Raw genomic sequence first — 22,269 nt, forward strand, 5'->3', positions numbered from 1 at the left:
ACTGCATGTGTGTGACCAAGGCCCAATGCTGTGGTGTGGGTGGAAGTGGATGAGGGCAGAAAATGAGCTGTGGGGTGTGTGTCACCTTTGTCTTTGGGGCAGTTGCAGATGTCAAAGCAGCCTCTGGGTTCCCTGGCGTGTGTTCTTCTCAGGCACCTTGTGCAGGTAGGTGCTAGGTCCCTGTTCTAGGTCCTTTTTAGCTCTCTGCAGCAGTTGCTCAGCTCTTGGGCTGCTTTGCTTGGTGTTTGCACAGGAGGGCGCTCCATGTGCTCCACCTTCTTGAGAAGTGAAAAGTGGACTCACAGCTGGAAACCAATTAGCAGTGGCTCCTGATTAATCACAACATAGTTGGCACTCATTAGATGCTCTTAGGCACTCAGACCCCATGGTGCTGGGTACCTGATAAAATTGCAGCCTAAGAGACTATCACTGTCTAGTGAGTATTGCTGCTCAGGGTATAGTAAAATATTTCTTGTGTGCATAAAATCTGACAGATAATGGCTTCTTAAGTCTTCTAATGAATAAAACAATTTGCAACTGCATTTGCAAATGTTAATGGAAAATATCTAAACATCTATCTTCAGTGCAGGTATCTTCACCTCAAAGGTCCCTTGACTTCAGTGGGGTTATAACAAGGGTGCCTCAGTTCCAGCTTGTTACATGGCATTATACAAAAACAAACAAACAAAAACTTCCCTGCCTTTGCAGCCTGTTTGTAGCACATTCCCGAACCCTGGTTCTACTGCTGGGAGGGCTGGTGGTGCATTTCAGTGCCTTGCTGATGGTGCTTGCCAGCAGCTTGGGCTTATAGCTACTGCCCTGTGCTAGTAACACTGAATAACATAGATCTATTCCTGCTCGGGGGCAGCATGACTTTCTGCAGCTGTATGAAGATTGTAAAGAAATGCAAGGCTTGGCTGAAGCCATCTGTGAAGAATGGAGGGGCTGTTGCCACTTTTGAGGGGCCAGGAGGAAGAACTGGCCCAATGCTCCCCTTCCCCATGTCATGGGATGGGCCCTCTTTGCCCAGGGGTTATGAGGGCACAGGAGTTTTGGCTACTAGCCTCCAATAATAAATTCTATCCTGTGGATTTCGGCAGGGGTGCTAATGGATCACTCGTGACCCCATGATAAAGCCCAGCCATTGCTGTTTCTGCAGACTATTAATAAAGGTAGCAACTCACCAAAACGCTCCTAAAAACTTTTTATTCTCTCAAATGTGTTTTCTTGGTGCTCTCTTACACCTTCTCCAAAACCAAACACTTCAATACCTGTTACAGGGTTGTCAGGTCCTTTAAAACCAAAATCTTTGTCAGAGGAAGCCGGAATCTCATTTTTATGGGGATTCCTGCTGCTTAGGTTGCACTGTAATCACAGCAGGGAAGTGTTAAATATCCCGATTTTTTTTTTCCTTCATGTGTCAAAGGAGGAAGAGCTGAGCCCCTGTTACAGAATACACTGCTTATTTAGTCTGTCAGGGTGACAATTTTTGCATTTTTCCGCTCTTTTTTCCACTCTTGAAGATAACACTAATTCACTCCTAGCCTATTTATACCTTTTCCTTACTGGAGGAGAAAGTATGGGCATCTTGGACTGTGTTTTGGTGCTGAAGCCCTGGTGTCACAGGGAGAGGAGATGGGATATCATCTCTCTAGGGCTTTGTTAGATTCAAGTTGCATGTCACAAGTAAGAGCTAGAATTTGATGTGTGCAAAGAAAATAAAGTTTGCATGTAACACTGCAAAGATCTGCAGAGCAAAGAGCTCCCAGTAGGAGCTGCTGTGTGTGGTGTGCCTGTCTGCTGTAGTGGGCAAGGGGGCACCTGTGACCAGTGCCAGATGTTCAGAAGAGCTCATACACCTGGGCTATACCCAAGTGCCTGGTTTGGATAGACTCACATGCAGCCAGAAAAACCATACTTACATGTTTTTTTTGTTAGAATTAGTGCCTTGACCATGAGATACGTTTCATCGTACATTTATCTTGCTTCCTTTGCAAGAAGAACCTTAGCCAAGACTTACGAGTATACATAAGCACGCTACACAAAATAATTCACAAGGGATTTGAGCGTGCATGTGGAAACCCACATGCCTTCTGAATCTGCTGGCCTTTGCAGTTTTGGTCCTTTCAGTCTCTTCTTATCTTTGAAGCAGCTGCTGAGAGCTCTGAATGTCCAAGCAGGGTGGTTTAGGAGGAGAAACGTAATTTTGTAAAAAGGCTCTGGTCTGAGGCACAAAGCTGCAGCTTTTGGGGTTCAGCTGTGTGATGTGTGCATCCTTTCCTATCCCACGGTACCATCGGGTGCTATGTCCGTGCCTGCCAGGTTCCTGGTGTGCCTCTGCACCTGAAATCTGACATTTGTGAAGTGTGCATTTCTTTAGAAGCATAAATTCCTGTTCGTGACCACCAAGTGGTGCTCTGTGCTGCACCTTGCAGGAAGGCAAGCTCTTAGCATTTTGGGATGGGGGTTCAAAAGCTGTTTTCAGACGTGAATGAGCTGGAGAGAAGAAGCAGCAGCGAGTCAAGAGCCCTTTTTTCCTCCTCGCAGCAGCTGTGCTATGAGGGCTATACATTATTCTCATCCTTATGCTGTGGCTGTGGGATGATTGATGTGGCTGGGTGATTTTCAGATGTGATAAGTAGTCTTGGCACTTCGATTCAGGTGTTCAGCTTGACTGCCTGCTAGAGTTTGGAGTTGCAAAGATGGATATCTGCTTCTTCAAAATTAGCTCCTGGCAGGTGTCTCCAATTAGCTTGCTAAAATCACAAGAACCTTCTGAAAACGTTGTTCCAAGGTAGTTTTTCAGAGAGAAAATCTGATCCCTGTTTTCTCTTGACTGCTTTTTCATCCAGTCCATCTAGGGAAAATGCGTTCGTGGTCCTGTTCTCCAGTGTGCTGGCTGTTTAGCATCTTTGCTATTGAAGCTTGGAAATCTTTTGTTTATAGCTGTGTTGCTCTCAGCAGAGGCAAAAGACCTATTTTAACTTGTCTTTGCAGGTTTCCTGCAAGCGCTGTCTGGTTGCTGTTCTTGTGTGTACAGAGGCTGTGTGTTTTGTATGGAAACATGCAGTTTGAGAGAGAAAATTCTGACGTTGGTTTGAAATGATGGGCACATTATAAGACAAAAACCGTCTGTAAAATGTAATGGGAATTTAAGTGGCAAACTACATCCCTGTAGGCTCCATTAGATGCTTTGCATGGTGTAATTGTTTACAGGAGTGATCATTCCTTTCCAAATACCGAAAGACATGCTGTAGCAGAATGATGCAGCGGAATTCAAGTAGCAGCTCATCTGTATGAAATGCAGGGCTAAAACTGAAAGGTGGCAAGAGGAATTGTCCTGTCTGGTGAGCTGGAAAAAACACGCAGTGCTTTAAAGCAAATCCTTGAATTGGAAGGAAAGGAAATGCTATGCAACAGCATTGTGAACGCCTTGGTTTTATGATGTACATCGATTTCTCGAGGTGTTCTGATCTCGGAAGTAGAGGCCAGCTCCCCCGTTAATTACTAAGCTGGATAACCACCAATTAAATAGATTCCCCAAAGTTCCCTAGTTAGTTTTCTTGGTTACTTTGGGGAGCAGCCTTGCTGGAGTGCCACTGCATCCCAGAGCAGAAGGGAAAAGGGTGAAACATCACACAATTGCTAAGGTGCAGCTTGCTTTGCTTACAACAGGTACAACACATCCAGCCCCGTGGGTGTCCTACCCAGGCTGCTCCAACTTATTGCACCACCTTGGTTGGGTCATTAGTTGTTAATGTGGTCTTCAGCCCCCCAGCTAAACCAGCTCCTCAGCTGCCGGGTGATGGCTCTCCCAGGCTGGGAACACCAGGACAGAGTTTTGTTAAAGGGCTGAGCAGAGCATCGTGTAAATTAGGTAAAGTGCGTGAATATTATGCATTATTTTTTGGCTTTGAAAAATTATCCGTTGAAAATTCAGTTATGTCATTATTCCAGGCACTGTTTTTTCACAGTGGGTGGTTCTCTTTTGTAGCTATTAAATAGCTTGGACAAAACTTCTGGCTTGAGAAGTCCTTGTGTCTTTATAACTAAAAGGGAAGGCACAACTTTGCCTTTGGAGAGGTGGTAGCAGCAGGCCGTCTTGGTGCTCGCTGGTAGAGATGTAAGAACCTTCTGCCTTGTGGGACCTTTCCTGATGTTACATTTGTCTTTCCCTGTGCAGAGGGTGAGGAAGAGGAAGAGGATGAAGAGGAGGAGGAAGAAGAAGAGGAAGAGGAAGATGAAGAGGACAAAGACATAGATTCAATGGATGAAAGCTTGGAAGGTGACACGGAGCTGCCAGGTTTCACGCTTCCAGGCGAGACCTCCCAGGAGCCCATAGCTGGCCTGGAAAACCCTGCGGCCCAGCTGGCTGGGGTGTCCTACCAGGTTCCCGACACCATTGAGTGGGAGCAGCAGAACCAGGGTCTGGGTAAGAGGAAAAGTCCCTTCTTCCCTTATCCTCATGGTGGCCACGTCTCCTGCTCTTCGCTTTGTGTGGGACAGCCCATCATGCTTAAGGCCTCATGGGTTGGCCTTCAAGATCTTTCGCTAAACACAGAGCAGGAGCATTTCCGAGGAAACCCCGTCCCCCAGTACCAAACTGGGATGGGTCCCAGGTGATGTGCCCTGAGGTTTTAGTGCGGGGAGAGCCTTTCTGAATACTCCAGACCTGTTCCTTCATTCCCAGAGCTTAGTGTTGTGTGGCTCAGAGGGTGGACAAAAAAATACTGCTCAAGTGAGACTCCTGGGGAAATTTCAGGGCCCTTTGCTTGAATTGGGTTGGTGCAGGGATATAAGTCCCATGAGGATGAAGCAAATAGGGTAGTTGCTAATCAGCCCATTGCTAGTGCAGCAGCATTCTTGTGCCATTTTTCTGACATTTCTTCAGTGTTGTATGTCCAGGCATGGGACCCCGTGGTGGTTAAGCAAGACAGACCTGCAAGGCCTGTATAAAGCTTTATATAGTTTATTCCCACTGTATGTATAGACCCTGTGCTTTATGGCTGGACTAATTTATTCTGCGTGGAATTAGCTGATTCACGTTTGCGTGTGCGCTGTCCATCTGATGTAAGTCAAAGCTGGTGTGGAACAAGGTAGAATTTAAAAGGAAACTTGCCCAGTTTGGCTACTTGGAAAAAGCACTGGGATCATTTTGTAGAAAATTCAATTTCCAAGCCAAACTCCATCAAAAGCAGTGGGAACCTTTCAGGTGAATCAGTGGGAGCTGAACCACATCTGTAGGGAAAGTCTCTGTGTGTGACTAGTAGCGATCTAGCTCCTTTTGAGAGCCTCATCAAACACAGAAACCCCAAAACTCTTTTATATGTTGAGTTATATGAACTGTCGCCTCCCCTGGATTTTTAATTCTGACATAACCTGGTGTTTCTCCCTATGTAGTCCAATTTTCAGTCCGCTTGAGTGTTATTTGCTTCCTTTGAAATGAATCAAAGAACGTATTTCAAGAGCCCCATGGGAGGGTTGCTCTTTGCAGGCTGAGTTTGCATCGGGTCTGGATCTCCCTGTCCCACTAACTCTTGCCTGAAAAGCATTGTTTCTGGTGGTTCATGTCAGATCTGGTTCACGTGTCCCGTTGTCCCACCAGGCTGGACAGGAGCTGTGTGAGGGGAATAATTCTAATATTTAGTGGCTTTCTGGTAGGCCTTGACAAGCTGGATTAGAGAGATACGTGACAGTGCTAGGAGGAAAAGCATAGGAAACAGAGTTATCATGAGGAATATCCTCATGTCCTCAGCAGGAGGCAACGAAGGAGGTTGTTCTGCATAAGGCATCAGGCACAGCTGTGTTCAAGGCTGATGCAGGTCTGAGGGGGTCATGGCTGTGTTTCCAGCCCTGCCACCTTCACTGCTGGAGGAGAAGGCTCAGGGTGGGAGGTACCAGTCACATACCTTGGTAATGAGACAGGAGAATAAGCAGTGGCCAGAGGCTGAAGGTGCCCTGGTGTGCGACAAACCTCTCTGCCTGGAGAGACTGTAATAACTATGCACAGAAAATAAGTAGACCTAGGCTATGAAACAACACGTAGCTTTAACACTCCTTGTGTTGTAATTTGTTATGAGAGATCCTTATTCTAGAGCAGGATGCTCCTTATGGTATCTTTTTCTGAACATATGGGACCCAGTTCTGTTTCTGATGTTTATTATTACTGCATCGTGCAGCCTTCATCCTCTACCACCTTCTCTCGTTCTTAGACCTTGGAAAGGTTGTCTTTCCAAAAATTTCAGACATGGAATGAGTTGACTGTGCAGCAAAACACAAGGTTTTTGTCCCTCACGTGTGTTTTATTTACCCTCACGCAAATTGGAGGAGCCTGCTGTGAGGTCTGTCATGTTCGTTCAGCTGCAAAGCGCCAAGCCCAGGCACCTGAAGGACTGGGCAGGTGTGAATTTCTGCTCTCTCTCTAAGTGCCTTATTAATGACTGGGTTATGCATCACCACTTCCAGAAGGTTTGGCCTGCCTTCATTTTGAAGCTGTTGCAGTCTGCGCAAGCAGCCACGAGGGAGGGGGTGAGCAGAGCTCGTCCTCAGGGGCTGGGTGGGACTTCTGTGCTGAGATGCTGGGGAGAAAGGAGGGGGAGCGGTGGGATCAGTCTCTAGACTTTGACTCACCTCTCTTATTCTACCAGGTAAACACTTACATAAAGAGCTATTTATTCTTTTTCTGGCTGGATGACCTAAATGTCTCGTTGATACCGGCTCCTTCCCCATCTAGAATGTGCTTATGTGCTCATCTTCCCCATCTGCAGTGCTCCTAAGAGGAAGGGAAATTATCTGTGTTTTAGACAGAGGCACAAAGAAAAACAAGGACTTGCATGAGCTCACCTGGAAAACCCGATGCCACACACAGAACTGAACCCAGGTGTTCACAGTGTCCTTTGCTGGGGGTGGATGGGGGGCAGGAGATGCCAGCAAGGCTGGAGCATCTCCACGGCAGCTGTGAGCAGTGCTGGGCTCCTTCTCCCCTCCCTGGGCTCCTTCTTCCCATTTGTGCCAGCTGGGGGTTTCTGTCCTGTGCCCCTTGTCCAGGGTGAGCATGCACAGCCTGAGCTGTTGCTCTGTCTGCAGCTGGTCCTGGTTACATGCTTCTTTACGGGGTGTGTTAACAGGGGTGCTCAGAAAGGAGAACAGACAGGATGGAAAAAAGTGTATAGCTTGTGCCAGCAGGAGGAGGATTGTTAAGAAGAAAAGAAGTATCCCAAACCTGACAAGAGGCCGAAAGCGCTGCCCACATTGTTCTGCTGGAGTGTGTGGAGAGACCAGATGTACTGCGAAGGGCTCGTAAAAACTTCAGATGTGCTGGACACGTGCATAGACTATTGCTCTTTGAAACCCTTTTTCTCTAAGTGCTTTTCTTCCAAAGGTAGCTCTTTGAAATCCATTTCCTTTAAGTGCTTTTCTTCTACAGCTAAAATTAACTTGACTTTCATTTTAAGACAGCTTCATAACCACTGTACATCCCTAGTCACAGCTCTGGAGAAGGGAGGGCTGCAGTTGTGAATCCACCTGGGCCAGGGCATGGTGCACCTGCCTGTCTCGGCCCATGGTGAGTCTTAGGAGTGGGAAGGGAGGTGCAGAGCTCTTCCCTGGGATCCACAAGCAGTGCTGAGGAGTGAAGAACTTCCCATTCTGTGCAAATGAAATACAGCTTAGAGGGGAGGTTATTCTGCCTAACCTGGGATATGGCACAGTATGGAAGTCCTGAAGAAAGGTAACAGTACCCAGTGGGGTACAAGGTAAGGGCACAAGAAGAGACAGGGCAATGCAGTCCTGTGACCAGGACAACATGAATTTGTATACTTTAGTTTGCACATTATTGGCTCAATAGCTTGCAACAGATCCTGTGAAGTTACTGCAGTCTGCTTTATTAATGACTGGTTTCTCTAGGAGCTAGCTGAAGATATTTCTGTTGGAGTAAATTACAGTACACACACGGCAGTCAATTTTTCTACCCCTGTGTTTGTTTCTGTCACTGTTCTGTTAAATGGAGAAGAGGAATGGGCTTGTTTCTTCTGGATTCTCTTTTTTTTTTTTTTTTTTTGCTCCCTAAGCATCAAACTTACAGTTGGCATCTTCCATCTTTTAAATTCTTTGCACATACATCCTTCTCCTGGGGTGCATCTGTCCTCTGGCCTTCAGAATTTTGAGATTTAACTCTAAAATCTGTAGCACAGAAGAGTCCAGAAGTATCAGAGTAGCTATACTCAGGTCAGTTATTATTGAGTTTACTTTGTCTGATAGCTGACATGCCCCAAATCCATAGAGAACGAGTGACTTGATCCACAGACAGCTTGGCAAAGCAAGAGACGGTTTGGATTTTCGTAGTGGTCAATGAAAACATGCCAGAGAAAGAGAATCATTAAAAATGTCAATTCTGGGAAGTCAGATGGTCCTACATTAACTCCAGCTGAGCAAAAGCAATTTATATGCACCAGTAATGAGGCTGTCAGTTTTACAGTCAGTCGGCTGACTCTCTAAACAGCAATATTTAGACAAAAAAAATAGAAGTTGATCCTCCAAACACTGCTGTGATGGCATGTGTCTCTGGAGAAGGAAGGTCTGAATATGCTTTGGGATCTCTGTCGGTGTCCTGTTCAAATGCTTTGTGTTCAGATGTTGCTAGCAAAGGACATGTTGGCAGTACTTTGGGATCCCCCTGAGATGACCTGTCTCCACTTGTTTGATTTGTACCTAGGTGGCATGTAGCAGGTGAACACAAACTGTTTGGAGAACATCAGAGGGGCAGGAAACTTGGGCTTTCTAGGAATTAATAAAAATTTATCATTTTTTGTCCACAGTCAGGTAGGGGGAGGAGGACCAGGGCAATTTGCTAGTCCTCTAATTTTGCTGCTTTGGGGCTTAAAGTTAGTTTGTTTTGTGCATTCAAAATGTATGCGGTTGTTTGGAGCAACACTGGGATTTGCTTTTAGAGTCTTACAAGGTTGTGACTTTTTGAATGTATGGCTCACATCGTCTACGTAAAGGGTTATGGTGGAATTTGGTTCTTCAATACGTTGACTAAAACCCAAGAGTTGCTTATCCTAAGCCACTGCTAATATGAGATAACAGTAAACAGAGGAGAAACTGATATGAACCAGAAATCTTAACAGAGGAACCTGTTGTTATGCTCAAAATCTTGTTTTTTGTGCAAAGAGAAGGCATATCGCATCTATACCTAAAACCAATAATTTACTGCTAATATAATTGAAATCTAATTATTATTAGTCTATATATAGCTACTATAACAGAAAAAAAAGAGGAAATAATTGTGCTGATACACTTGCTGTACCTACACTTCTTAGTTTCTGTGCCTTTTCCTGGTGTTAGGCTCATCCTTCCCTTGCATCTGTTAGCATTAAGGTCAGTGGCTTCATTCTGGGGTTGGTGGTGGGCTCGTTAGCATGGTCATCATAGTCTGGAGTCCTTGCTGGGAGAAATATGATGTTCATGGTAGTTTCTTCTTCCTCACTCTAGGATACACTTAAAGTCATTTTTATGTGTTTACTGACACAATTTTTCACCTTGCCCTTTCTTTATTGATCTGCAGCTCCATATTACATCTCAGTTTGCTATTTATGGTGGCTTTTATGTATTTTAGATACTATTTAAGTTCTCTTTTTTACCCTAAAACATTTTTGTCCAGGTCTATATTTCTTTAACTGACCATTGGTGTGTTGCTTATAGACATGGGGACTCTAGTGCCAGCACGGTCCTGTCTTATGGCAGTACTCAGCACTGTATCTCCATTGCTCGAGGATTCTGTTATCATACCTGGCATGTGTTTCCCCATATGGAACCGTTATGTTAGAGTCCTAAAACCATTCAGTACTGTACAAAAATAAACAAAAGTAAAACATAATAGCCATAGGTACCGTCAGTTAGAAACAAAAACTGCTGCTGCAGCTAAATCAAGAAAAACAAAGCTGTAGGTAGGTCAAGGAAATGTCAGACAGAGAAAGACTGACAAGCCTCTGTCCTGAGGCCTTACAACCTCGTAGCAAGGCGACAGCAGTACCACGTTACAGGGCTATGTGATTGTGCTGTAGCTCATAAGAAGTCCCATGAGCTGCTAGATTCCACAACATCTGTTACTGGTTTCCATCTACCCATGTAGGTATTGTACACGGTGGAGTTTGGACCATCGCTGTAGATGGGAAATTAAACATATAAAAAAAAATCAGCAGAGTTATAAAGAAGTTATGAAGTGTGTCAACATCATTCTCAACGTGCAGTTTCCAGAATATATACCCAGTCTTTGTTTCATGTACTTGAGTGTATGATCTTGGTTCATACGATAATGGAAAGCCATAAAACTGTCTCCGTTATGCAAGTGCCTTGTCGCTACCTAATAAACACACGCTTTTGGAAGCATGTGTTTTGTTTTGTTTTGTTTTTTTAAGGAGTAAACATATTCTCAGCTCTGACTAACAGAAAATAGCTGTATTGCAGATCTGTGGCTGCAAATTATACTACATAAACCATGTAACCTCTATCACTTTGATTAGTGGTGGTAAGGCAGAGCAGCAGCAGCAGAGTAGTGCAAGATGGTAAAATTTTGAAATGACATTTTTACAGGAAGACAGGATTAATGCTTTTGTGGGCAAAAATAACCAGCATTAGGCAGACAGAATCTGAGACTCAGAAGTTAGTAGTGCGTTCTTTAATTGCTGCCCCAAACGGATCTATTTTAGGCACTCTTACAGCTCGCGTTATTGGAATATCAGAGTGCCTTTTAATCTTTAATGCATTTATCTTCTTAATTATCCTGGAGAGGTTGTCCATGTTTTACAGGTGCCAAGCAAAAACATGGAGAGGCCAAGTGACCCCAGCAGTTTCACAGGGACCCTTTAGCAGAGCAGGGATTTGTTTCAGGTGACGGAAGCAATGCCTGGGCATCACCATTCTCTGGCTGATGTGCCTGAGGTAGGACTTTGCACCTGCATTTCTCCCTGGATAAGTGCAAGGGATCACACACGGCAGAAAAAGCACTGATAAGACAGAACCACCATTACAACAGAAGGGACCGAGTCTGCAGGAGTCCCAGATGAGAGTGGCCGACAGGAGCCAGGATAAGCAGCAGCTGTAATTTGTGGTGTGTTTGTTCAAAGCGTGGCTCCTCGCAGCAGTCTTGCCCTCTTTAGCTTTGCCTCGTGTGTGTTTATTGATGTTTTGTTGTGCACGGCATTGGCCACGCGAGGTCTGTCTTCCAGACGGCTGCAGACTTAAATGAGCAGTCTCGGAAATATAGATGATTATTTTTGCTGTCTTCCTGGGTGCTTCAAGTAATTTGTACGGTTCCATATGCTCCCCACTAGCTTCCCTTCCCTCTCCAAATCAGTAATAAAGCTCCCATCATCAGCCTGTGCATGAATCTCTTATTTCTGTTCCTCATAAGGATGTGTACTGTTTGGAATTACTTCTTTTTAACTGTTTTAAGAGTTTGCTCATGGTTGTACCTCAATCCTACAGCAGACTAATATTCAGTCAGGTTTGCCTTGTCAAGGGAAATTTTGCATCCAAGTACCTGTCAGCAATAGCGATCCTCTTTCCCGGCTTGTTGTGACATACGCTTTTATAATGACAGAGCAGCTCCCAAAAGAGAATAATTCACATCAGTCAGCCTTTTCTTTTTGTCAAATTTCGTCCCGAGGTGCTTTAAGGATCGTGTCTGCTGCATTTTTACGTCCAGCACAAGACCACCGTGCCGCTGCCAATGCAGCCTGCGTGTTTTAAAGGTGAGAAGCTGGCAGTGCCACGCTCTTCCTATTGGGAGCTCTTCAGACATTGTCCTCAGAGCAGAAATAAAGACCAAGAGAAGGGAACAGCAATGAGTGGAACAGAAGATATGAGACTCAGTCGCTCATACCTGGCTCTGGAAGCAAACAGTTGTCAGAAATAGGTGAAATAAAGCTGTTGCTTACGGTAAAGGAAAGTGTGCCTGCAATTTATCAGAAGGAAGGGGAAGGCAGCAGGGGCCTTGGTACACAGAAACTTCTAGCAGGAAGCTTCAGTTGATATTTCAGCCCTGACGTTTTTGCTGGCATATGTTGAGAAACAGCAGCACTGTCACCTCAGATACATCACTTTGAAATAGCAGCCCTGCCATGAGTGTTACGCCTCTGGTTAAAACCATCTCAGGGTAAGGTTAGCTAAGCCTACTCGTTATCAGTCCTCAAGTGCTGCTTCCAGGAGCTAGGGGCAGGTGTAGAGGGCTTTGCTCACGTGTGGGGCCAGGTTTGGCTCTGCCCTCCTTCTCCTTGCCCACAAAAAGTGTGGGATCCCACCAGCAGCTGAACGTTTAGTTGGTTTAGTGGAGTACTTAGTGTTAGGTCGGAGGTTGGACTCGATGATCTTGAGGTCTCTTCCAACCTAGAAATCTGTGTCTGTGTCTGTGTCTGTTTTGACCTCCAGCTGTCTGGCTCCATCCATCCATTAGTGGCAGTCTTACAGTTAGGATGTCTCTGATGTGGATTGGCACTGACTACTCCAGGTAATTTATCTGATCTTTTTTTTTTTCCTGAATTAAGGGGTAGGGTCCATTAGCCAGCGCACTGCTCCGTGCTGCAGAGGCTGGACCAGCCCAGCACCGCCTGTGCCTGCACGGGGCTGTCAGGCTGGCACCGTTTGAGGCTGTCAGCTACTTTGGCACAGTCTGTCCATCCTGCTGTCTGTCAGCCCTGCTGTAACAGAAACCCTAGTATCTCGGCTGTCTTTTTAATCTGCAGTAATCCGGTTCCTACTCAAGTCTGCAGTTTCGGTGTGTCACATTTCAGCACGCCTTGCCTCACCCTCTGTCCTCCGGCTTATATATGTCACAAATCCCGGCTCCGTTCAGGCAGAGGAGATGGTTTTCAGCCCCCTCTCCCACTGGGCTGCAGCAATCACTTAGCTTGATTGAAGAACGCAGGCAGGCTAGCAGCTCTCCCTGGGTCAGAGTTATTAATTTGTGCTTGATGTGCTTGTCTAGGTGGCCTTCGCCTCGTAAAACGAGACTTGTCCTTACGTTGGAGAAATCAGATTTATTTTCTAATAGCGATACATGTATACTACAGTGCAAAAAATCTGTTTTCGTGACATTTCAGCCCTCAAAAAAAAAAATAGAGAGAGGGAATGTGAAGGTTCATTGGCCTTGAATTTCCTCTCCTCTTCTGGGGATTTGCGTCAGAGCCTGATCTTTTGGGTTAAAATGTAGCCTCCGATCGCAGAGTAATAAGAGAAAAATGGAGGAAAAGAGCTCATTGCAACTAGTACCAGAAAGAGTGGTGGTAATGTATTGAGAAGATGGCTCTAAAATATTCCTTTCTAATGAGAAAGTAGATATGTTCTCTCTCCGCTTGGGCAGTGCAAGCCGCAGATGACTGATGCTAAACTTGCCTCCCCGCTGGTGTTTGTTCAAATTCAGATGACTTGAGGATCAAAGGAGATCTAAGTTCCTTCCTGGAAGGACGCTCTCTTGATAAACATATAAATCCTGCCCTGCCTGAGATCAAGTTAGGGACACGTATTGGAAATAAGTAAATTGCTCGGATTTTGACTGACAATAAAATAATTACCTCAAACTGCAAGCAATTGGTGTTTTGCGAAAACGCTGTGTATCAGCATTAATCACCAAGAGGGGTCGATACGGTGAGAATTACTGGAGGCTTTTGCTTGCTTTTATTTTTTTTGCCTTATGTTTGAATAACTCTAATCACAGCCTCATCCAAGCCTGGGATGTAATAAAGGGTTTCAGCAAAGCTGTTCCCAATAACCTATCATTTCTTTTAATATACTGGCAATGCCATCAGTGCCTGAGGATTTATTAATGTGAAGCAAGCCCAGGAGCTCTCCCAATTTTCTCCATTTTGTTCCTTTTCTAGGCTGCTTTCCCCACACCTCCCCTGCTTCCCTCTGGCTGCTCAGGTATTTGCACAGACCAGTTTTGCACGCCTGGGGTCGTGATGCTCTTTCTGTGATGTGGCCAGGGCCAGGTCTAATGCCCATGGGGGATCTCAGAGGGCTCTGGGTCACCTCCCTCTCCCCACACCACCCGTATGGCCTGGCAGGTGACAGCCTGCCAGGAAAATACCTTCCTCTTGGGCGTTGTTATTTCTTGTATCTGGAAGAAGTGGCTAAATGCAGTTTCTTTCTATTTTTTGGTTGTAGGGAGTGTTGTATAGAGGGTCGAGTGTAGCATTAGGGTGAACGGAGAGCCCCGATGAGGCAGTGCTTTCTGGAGATGTGCTCTCCCATAGCTGGAACACACTCCTGGGGGTGCTGTTTTTGAGGGGTGGGTTTCACTTGGTTGTAAATAATATGCTGCTGATTTAGGAGATGTTCTGGGGCTTAGTGGGCAGGGGTATAGTCCTCCAATAGGTATCTGCTGCCTAGAGCTGGCGTCCCCAGCTCTGAATCACCTGCTGCAGGGAAAGCATGCTTCAGTGGTGCTAACTGACAGCAGCAATGAGTAGTTATTAAGCACTGAGTAGTCACTAATGTGTGGGCTCTGAAGATGAATATGAGGGTTTAAAAAGCCGGTGGAACTCATAATTCTTCATGTATTCTGAATCTGCTTCAAGGCATCCATTACAGCGTTCACTCTCATATCCCATTCTGAAGATACCAACACCTGCACAGAGAAGAACTGTGTCATGGGCTCAGTATTTCTGTGTACGACCTTGTGGTCCTGCTGGCAGGTAACAAGGGAGATTTACAAATGAGGCATGAATGCTCCAGAGCCCGGCTAGAACCTGATTTTCTCCTCGCGACCTGATGGTCATTTGCATTTTCTTTCCCTTCTCTGCTCTGTGATGCTTAAACCCAGACTCTGCTAACAGGGTCCGCAAGGGCTGGAGCTTCCCAGGCCCTGGGTAGCGATGCAGAGCTTCTCTCCTGAGTCACTCTGAGCTTGGGATGGGTGGGTGTAAATGCTCAGAGTCAATATCCCTGCTGAATCATGGAAGAAAACAGGACTTATTTATGCCTGGGTGAGGAGGAAAGCGTGGAGAATGTTTCCAAAACAGATCCTTGAGAAACTTTTAGGGACAGTCAAGTTCCAGGGGGAAAATTTAAGCTGAGAGTTATTTTTATTGTTAGTCCTACCACTGTAACAGTGAGTTGGGATGATCATCTGGAGACTTGGTTGGCAGAGAGTAGAAATTAAAACAAATCCTCTGCTCCAGATCCTCCTGAGAGGAAGAGGAGGATGTTACAGTAAGAACACTGGCCTGGTGGGATGGGGGGAGCAAAGGAACAGAGGGCAGAATAACAGCCATCATTCTGACCATAAATGTGTTGTTCTACCCATCTAGATGAGGATGTATGGGAGCTGGAAAAGGTACATGTAAGACGAACAAGAACTAAAAGGCAGTCAAAAAGATAGCCTGGTCTCTTCTGCTTAATTTCAGAAAGAAGCAGTGCTGCATTTTTCTTATGTGACCTTGAGCAAATCCTTTACTTCTCCTGTTCCTGAGTCCTGGCATCCATAAACGGGCTGGTATCAGTGCTTCTGTGTGGTTTGTTCATTCAGGTTCTTTAGAGCAGATACCGTCTCTCTTTATGAGTTTATAGAGCATTTATTACATGAATATAGCATCTCAGGTGGGCTTTCAGCGCTTACAATGATAGGAATAATTCACAAGAAATTCCTTCCTTTCCTCTCTGTATTATTTTTGGCTGATAAACAAAAATATTGATAGCTGCTGAGACAAAAGCATGTACTGAAGCTGGCTGAAGAGGTAACGTGGCCCCTGGATCAGCAGTAAATGGCCACGGGCTGGAGAGCGAGCCAGGGAGGTGTCACTGTGAGTTTGCCCTGCTTTTATGCTGTCTGGTGAGTGTTCAGGGATGGGTTATGTCATGAAGCTGATCCCATACAGCCACTCTTATGTGCTTTTCCTTTGGCACAAGCTTTGCCCTGAAGCCCTTAGCCTTGTTCCAAGGACAGAAACCCCAGCAACCAGCTGGTTTTGCTCGCTGCAGGGAGACGTGACTCAGTAACCCAAGGCACCTCCCTAGGCTCTTGTTGTGCAGTGTCTTTCAGGTTCACAGAGCTTCACATAAAGCATTGTTATTCTGAAATCAGAGGCATGAGCCTGTTGATAATTTAGCTCAGGGGCCAGACGTGCAGCAGAGCACAGACATCAGTGTGAGTTCTCGTCGTCCCCTTCCCTTGCTGAGGACTCATTTTTGTATTTGGCTGCTCTGCCTGCAGTGCTTGCAACTGTTGGGCTGAACTAATTTCCCTTGCAGCACAGGCAGGATCATGTCTCGAGTCCTCAAAGCAGAAAAGCTTGTGCACTAGCACAGAGAGTAGTGGCCTTTTCAGCCACCAGGTAGGCTTTCTCTGCTCTGTTTTGCAGGGTCTTGTTTGCTGTCATGGATATTTGGATGGAAATTTTCTTGTATGCATAAAATGCCTGTGGATTCCCACAGCTGCCTAGGTTGTGGGTCCAAAAGCTCATCCTGAGACGTGTGGTCTGTCAGCTCTTGGCTTCCGTGGATCTGTTTGTTATCTCTTAGAAAGTGGCTTCGAAAATGAAACTTAAGCTCCTGTATGCCTAGGGGGAGTTTAAATAAATGTGGACAAATAGCATTTCTCAGTAAGTGTACAGATTTATAAATCAGGATGTTGTGATGAACTGGTTTGAGTCAAGAGTTCACCTGGTCTGTCGATCAAACCTCTAACTGGGTTTGATCAGTAATTGCCTGAATCTGTCAACCAATTCACAGCATTACAGGACAAGGCCAGTAATTTATCTTTCATGTGTAGAATTACATTTCAGAAGTGCTCTGCGGTTTTACTTTTTCTGTACCTACAAAGAATTGCAGATTTTAGGTGATCCAGAGAGGTTTTGCTCATGCTGTGGAAAAGGAAATCTTTCCCCAGGAAATTCCCTGTGCATATTCTTTGCTGTTTTAAATGAAAAAAAGAAAAAGAAAATGCAATCCAGAGCTCTCCTGACCAAGGGGCTGTGATACTTCCAAAACAGCCAGAAGAAAATTCTGGTTACTAACCCTTTTTTTTGGCTTTGTGTATTTCTAAAATATGCTGTTGGATAATAATTTCTTTCTGAGGGAAGGCCATTAGCATTGACTTTGAGATTAGAGCTTGCTCACTGACTTACTTGCAGGATTTTGCGAGACTTTTTGGAAGATAAGCGAGCAGCCCCCTGCTTGAAGCCTGATGAAATGCCTGTGTCTTTCTCCAGGCTGATTACTTTTAGCATGTAATGTGGAGATTTATCTGCACGCCGGGAGACACAGAATCCTGGCAAAAGTCTTTTAATATTTCGTTGTGCCTTCCCCTGCTGCTGCTTCTTGTCTTTTTTTGACCTTTGTTTCATCCTCTTCCCTTGGTGGGTGTTGCTGTGCCCTACCGACCTTCCAGCCTGGAGGTGAGAGTTGCCCGCAGTGAGTTCAGACAAAGATCTCCCCGCTCACTCGGGGTATGAATGAGTCTCTGTGTGTGATGGAGCACATGAGCCGGATACATCCCATCGTCTGACAAGGACCTGGAGGTCTCAGGAGGAGTGCGTGCCCCGCAGCTAGAAGGGAAGCCCCCTTTGAGCTCTGCCCCTCTTCATGTCTCACCTGGTGGGCACGAAGCACCGGATCAGCACGGGCTGAACGAGACCTGCCTGGTTGGTGCAGGGGGCCACGGAGGAGGAGGGAGCCTTGATCAGACCCTGATACACCTGTCAGGTGAACAGAAAACTTTGTTCTCTCTCACGTTGAGCTGCACAGAGTGGCCATCAGCATTTAGACAATAACCATTTGCTGCTGCTTTGAAAGCAGATTAAGTTCTGAGCTTTATCCAGATAATTTCATGAAGGTTCTCACATGTCAAATCATTTCCTTGTTATTTGAACAGATGATGGCAGCAAAATCAGGAGTTATTCAGGGATCTTCATTTTCCAAAATGTCTTCTTAGAGCCTCACCTTGTTGCTGTCCTCATCAGAGAGTGGTGTCCGACCAGTTCCAATCAGGGTAATGCCCTTTCAGTGTAAGTAAATTGTTAGAGATTATCTTAATCTGCTTGGAGAAACACCAGATCCATTCATTTCTGAGCAGAAGGATTGGGGCAGAAAATGCCATAAAGCATCCTCTGACAACTCATGGATTTTGTGTTGAGGCATTTTGAAGGCCAAGGACACCACCATCGATGTAAACAGCACAGGAGCATCCTATCCTGTTTTCTGTATCCCCGTCCTCCTGGGCAGATTTCTCTTCTGAAAGGCAGGCATGGGCAAGACCAGGGGAGCTGGCGTGCTCTGCAGATAGCCTTGCTGCTAAAACTGCATCTCTCGGTGTTATGAAGCACATCTTGATGCTCTGAGACGTGTTCTCTGGGGAGCTGGGTGGGTTTGCCATCATTCAGGTTGGGCTCTCCAGAGGGAGCACCAGTAACTGTGTGCCACAGCAGCAAACCCCATGGAGAACAGAGTCACCCAGACTTTAATCTAGCCTCTCAGTTGGGCAGGAACAGTGCTCTGTGCCATTAGTGAAATAAGTGGAAAATGCAGAAAACAGACAATCTGAGGATAAGTTAACCCTTTCACTTATAGGAACATGCAGAGCTGGCTGGGAGGTGCAGAGAAAAGAGATTTAGCTTCTCCACAGCCCTTGAAACTTCCACTCTGCAGCAATTAACTTTGTATATGAGGACCTAGGATAAAGGTGCAAGTCCAGAAGGATGGGGAGGTTTATCGTGCCAGCCCGTGCCTGGTCTGGGGTTTATTGTTTCCAATAAACACCACCTCTGTGGGACGTAGGTGCAGTCTGAGGGGGATCCAGGAGAAGCAGGGCCCAAGGGAAGACCAGGCCCTGTACCACTTTCCTGCACAGTGTCGAGGCCTGTCAGAAGGGGCTTCCACCATCAGCCCCATGGAACCAGGCCTGCATGTTTGGGGGTTGAATTTGGCCTCGTGCTGGTTCAAAACACCAAATAAAGAAAGCTGCAGCCTCCCAAGGTACATACCTTGGAGTTGCCAGTGCAGCCAGAAATGAAAACTGCTCCTTTCCCTCAATGCACTCCCTTTCAGAGACTTTTCAGTTTGAACGTGTTTGAGATCAGGCATTTCCCACCATGAAAAGGGAGCTGCCTTCTCCAGCTTTATCTACCAAATATATTTGTGGCTCCTTCATTTGGATGACCCGTCATCAGGCTGTCACGTTCTGCCTCCCAGCAGAGTTTTCATCTGTCAGACTTGCTTTATCCTCAGCCGGCACAGGCTGAGTGAAACCATTTTGGTGATTATCATCGTGTATATGAGTCATTATTACTGAGAAATACCCACTGACTTTGAGCACTCGTTGCCTTGTGTGGCCCAACTTGCAATAAGAAGCTTTGCTATTAGCTGGATGGAAGTGTCATCTAGGTAATTTTGTTATGACAGTAAAAAAGGGCTTTGGGTGAGATTGGCAGAGCTCAGCACTGGTCTGAACCTCTTGGTGTTGAAATGGAAATTCCTCTTCTCAGCTGGAACAGGATTATGTCTGTGCTCAAGGTATTTGCAGATTTTGGCCCTGCTTTCTCCATTGGACTTGGGTCTTCCTGCCTCCTTTTGGCTGTAGATATCCAAATCCTGTATTTGGATCCATCAGGTCTGCACTCCCAGTTGGTAGATGAAGATAACACTGCTTGCTTATGTTAGAGAACTGTTGAGAATGCAATTAATAGAGCTGCAAAGCCGAAAAGTGGTGGAAGAGCTAAATACCGTAACGTAATGAGACCTCATTCGCAGTAAATGGTATGAAAAATGATTTCTTGCAAAGAACAACAAATTGCTATGGCTTTTTAGCTTAATTGTAGATGCTTGATTCTAATTTGTTATTTGTCTTTTCCATGTTAATGAAGTTTTAGATATAATTACTGTGCTGATGGCAAATAAGCTATCATTTTCTAAACTGGGTTTCCAGGCTTGTTCTGGTCAGTGATAGAGCAGACGTTACCACAGTCAGGAAGATGATCCCCAAGCCTCATTCACGGGCATATTGCAGACAGTTCAGAATCATAGGATCAGAAAATCATCTAGGCTGGGAAAGACCTTCAAGATCACCAAGTACAACCATCAGCATGACCTACCGAGTCCCATCACTAAGCCCTGTTCCTTAGCACCACAACCCCACATCTCTTAAATACCTCCAGGGATGAGAACTCCTCCACTTCCCTGGGCAGCCTGTCCCAATGCTTGACCACCCTCTCCATGAAGAAGTTATTTCTAATATCCAATCTAAACCTCTCAAGCACAACTTGAGACTGTTTCTTCATTTCGCTTGATCAAGGCTAGGTTTGACTCCCATTGGTGGAGATGGGAAAGTTTCATCATTTCTGGGCTTCTCTCCTTGGGGTGGCAAAAGGCAATTTTGCCACACCACTGAGAAGCTTTGATGCACAGCGATGAGAGGGAGGGGTCCCAGCTCACTGACTTGAGATGCTGGTGACCACCTCACTTCTCTGTGATGGGCAGCCATCCCACACCATTCTCCTCTGCTGGCAAGCTCCATCTCAGAGCTACTTTGAGGTGTGGCCGATGCAGTAGAATCCTAGAATCATAAAAGTTGGAAAAGACCTCCAAGATCATCTGGTCCAACTGTTGCCTTGTACTTCTGGTCATTTTGTTTTCCAGTCTTGAGTTTCCATGGTCCCTTTTTCCCTGGAGCAACATAACTACCTCTTCTCCATACCTCTTCTTCCTGTCCTGGTGCTTGCAGGATGTGCTTACAGAAGTCAACTCTGTTCTGTGCTGTTCCCTTTCAGCCTTTGTTACGGCTGAATAAGCCAAGATGCTTGTGTTTTTACTTGTAAGCGAGTTTCTGCTTTTGCATCCTAGCACTGAGACCGTCTGAGCCTGTTACAGACATCTGTATGTGGCTTTTCATTGCCCATTAGGGAACGTGGATGCAACTCTCTGAGAAAGATCATGGGAAACCAGCAACAAGGAGATGCTTTACAAATATCATCAGGGTTTGGCACATAGCATGGGCCAGAGGCACGTGCTCACTTTGAGGACAGATGTTCCAGTGCAGAGTGCAAGGGTATGATCCTCAATGTCAGGATATGTCATGAATTAGGGATTTATTTCCCTCCAACCTCCCAAAATGGGGCAAACTTTCACTCCTTTCCATTCTTTAGGCTCCTGCCTTTTGGAGAGCTGAGGGCCCAGGAGATGGCACGTAATGTGTCTGAAGCAGAATAAATCAGCGGGCTCCGCTTTCAGTTATCCCAACCCAGGCTTGTTCCCTGCACAAGGCAGCCTGTGAAATACGGCAGGCCTGACAAGGTGTGAGAGCTGCCAGAGCATTAACTGCAGGCAGGCATCAGCGTAGTGCCTGCAACAAGCAGCAGTGCCTGCCTGTGACAGCTCCGACTGCCCCTGTTTGGGGATGCTGAGCGCTGAGGTGCAGGGAGGGGGGCATGGACGTGTGGGTTTCTGCTGTCGTGTCCCTGCTGAAAGCCTCGAGCAGGTCCTACAGCTGGTGCTTGGATCCACTTCGGCTTTTCTGGTCAAACACTGGATGTCCTGGAGCTGCTTGTTTTGAGACAGCATCGCTCATCTCACAGTGGAGAGAGAAACTCTGCCCCTTGGTAGTAATGCCATCAGTAAGGCTCTAGGACACAAATTGGGATAGAGGACCTGTGTCCTGCCCCCATCCCAGCCATTTTCTCCTGTGTTCAAACACCACAGTGTTTTCTGCTCAGCCTACACTGGTGTAAGTGCTCATTTGCAGTGCTGCAGCAATTGCAGTTGGCTCAGAAGTGGGCTTAGACATTGTGACTGTACCTAGGGCTTGTCCCTTTTTCAGCTTTCCTGGGATGATGTCTGATCTTCCCTTACATGCACCTAATTTCTGAATGGTCACATCCCTAAACACCTCTATGGACTTGACCACCAAGGAGACCTGTCCCACGGCTGGCCCAGCTTGGAGAAGAACAGGGAAAGATCTTCTGCCCTTCTGCTCCTTGGCAGCGTGGTAGCACCTGCGATGGGACCTCGCCGCAGGAGTGTTTGGTGACAGTCAGACCATGTCCCCATAGCCCTCCGTGTTGTCTCCGCCAGACTTGTCTCCCCCTTGCAAGTCCTTTACAGCTGTGTCCTCTCGGGTCAGTTTTGAGTTTGCAGTCACCAGCAAAGCACACCACGAGCAGGAGCCTTGGCCGAGGGGTGCTGCCTGCTTTTCCCTTGAGCTCTCAGCTCGTGCTGGCCTGAGAAGCAGCAGGGAGGTGCAACAGCTCCGTGCTGCGGGATGGTGTTTGAGACACAGCAGTG

At 46.2% G+C, this 22,269-nt stretch overlaps 1 protein-coding gene across 1 annotated transcript in view; it reads left to right on the forward strand.

The window, feature by feature from the left end:
• ARMH4 (armadillo like helical domain containing 4) overlaps nucleotides 1-22,269 on the forward strand; it is a 53,977-nt gene that overhangs the window by 17,938 nt on the left and 13,770 nt on the right. The window contains exon 5 of the mRNA XM_035551411.2: nucleotides 4,184-4,432. Coding sequence (XP_035407304.1) covers nucleotides 4,184-4,432 — 249 coding nt within the window. The remainder of the gene's footprint in view (nucleotides 1-4,183; nucleotides 4,433-22,269) is intronic.

The sequence above is a fragment of the Cygnus atratus genome, chromosome 5, assembly GCF_013377495.2.
Source record: "Cygnus atratus isolate AKBS03 ecotype Queensland, Australia chromosome 5, CAtr_DNAZoo_HiC_assembly, whole genome shotgun sequence".
Taxonomy (NCBI): domain Eukaryota; kingdom Metazoa; phylum Chordata; class Aves; order Anseriformes; family Anatidae; genus Cygnus; species Cygnus atratus.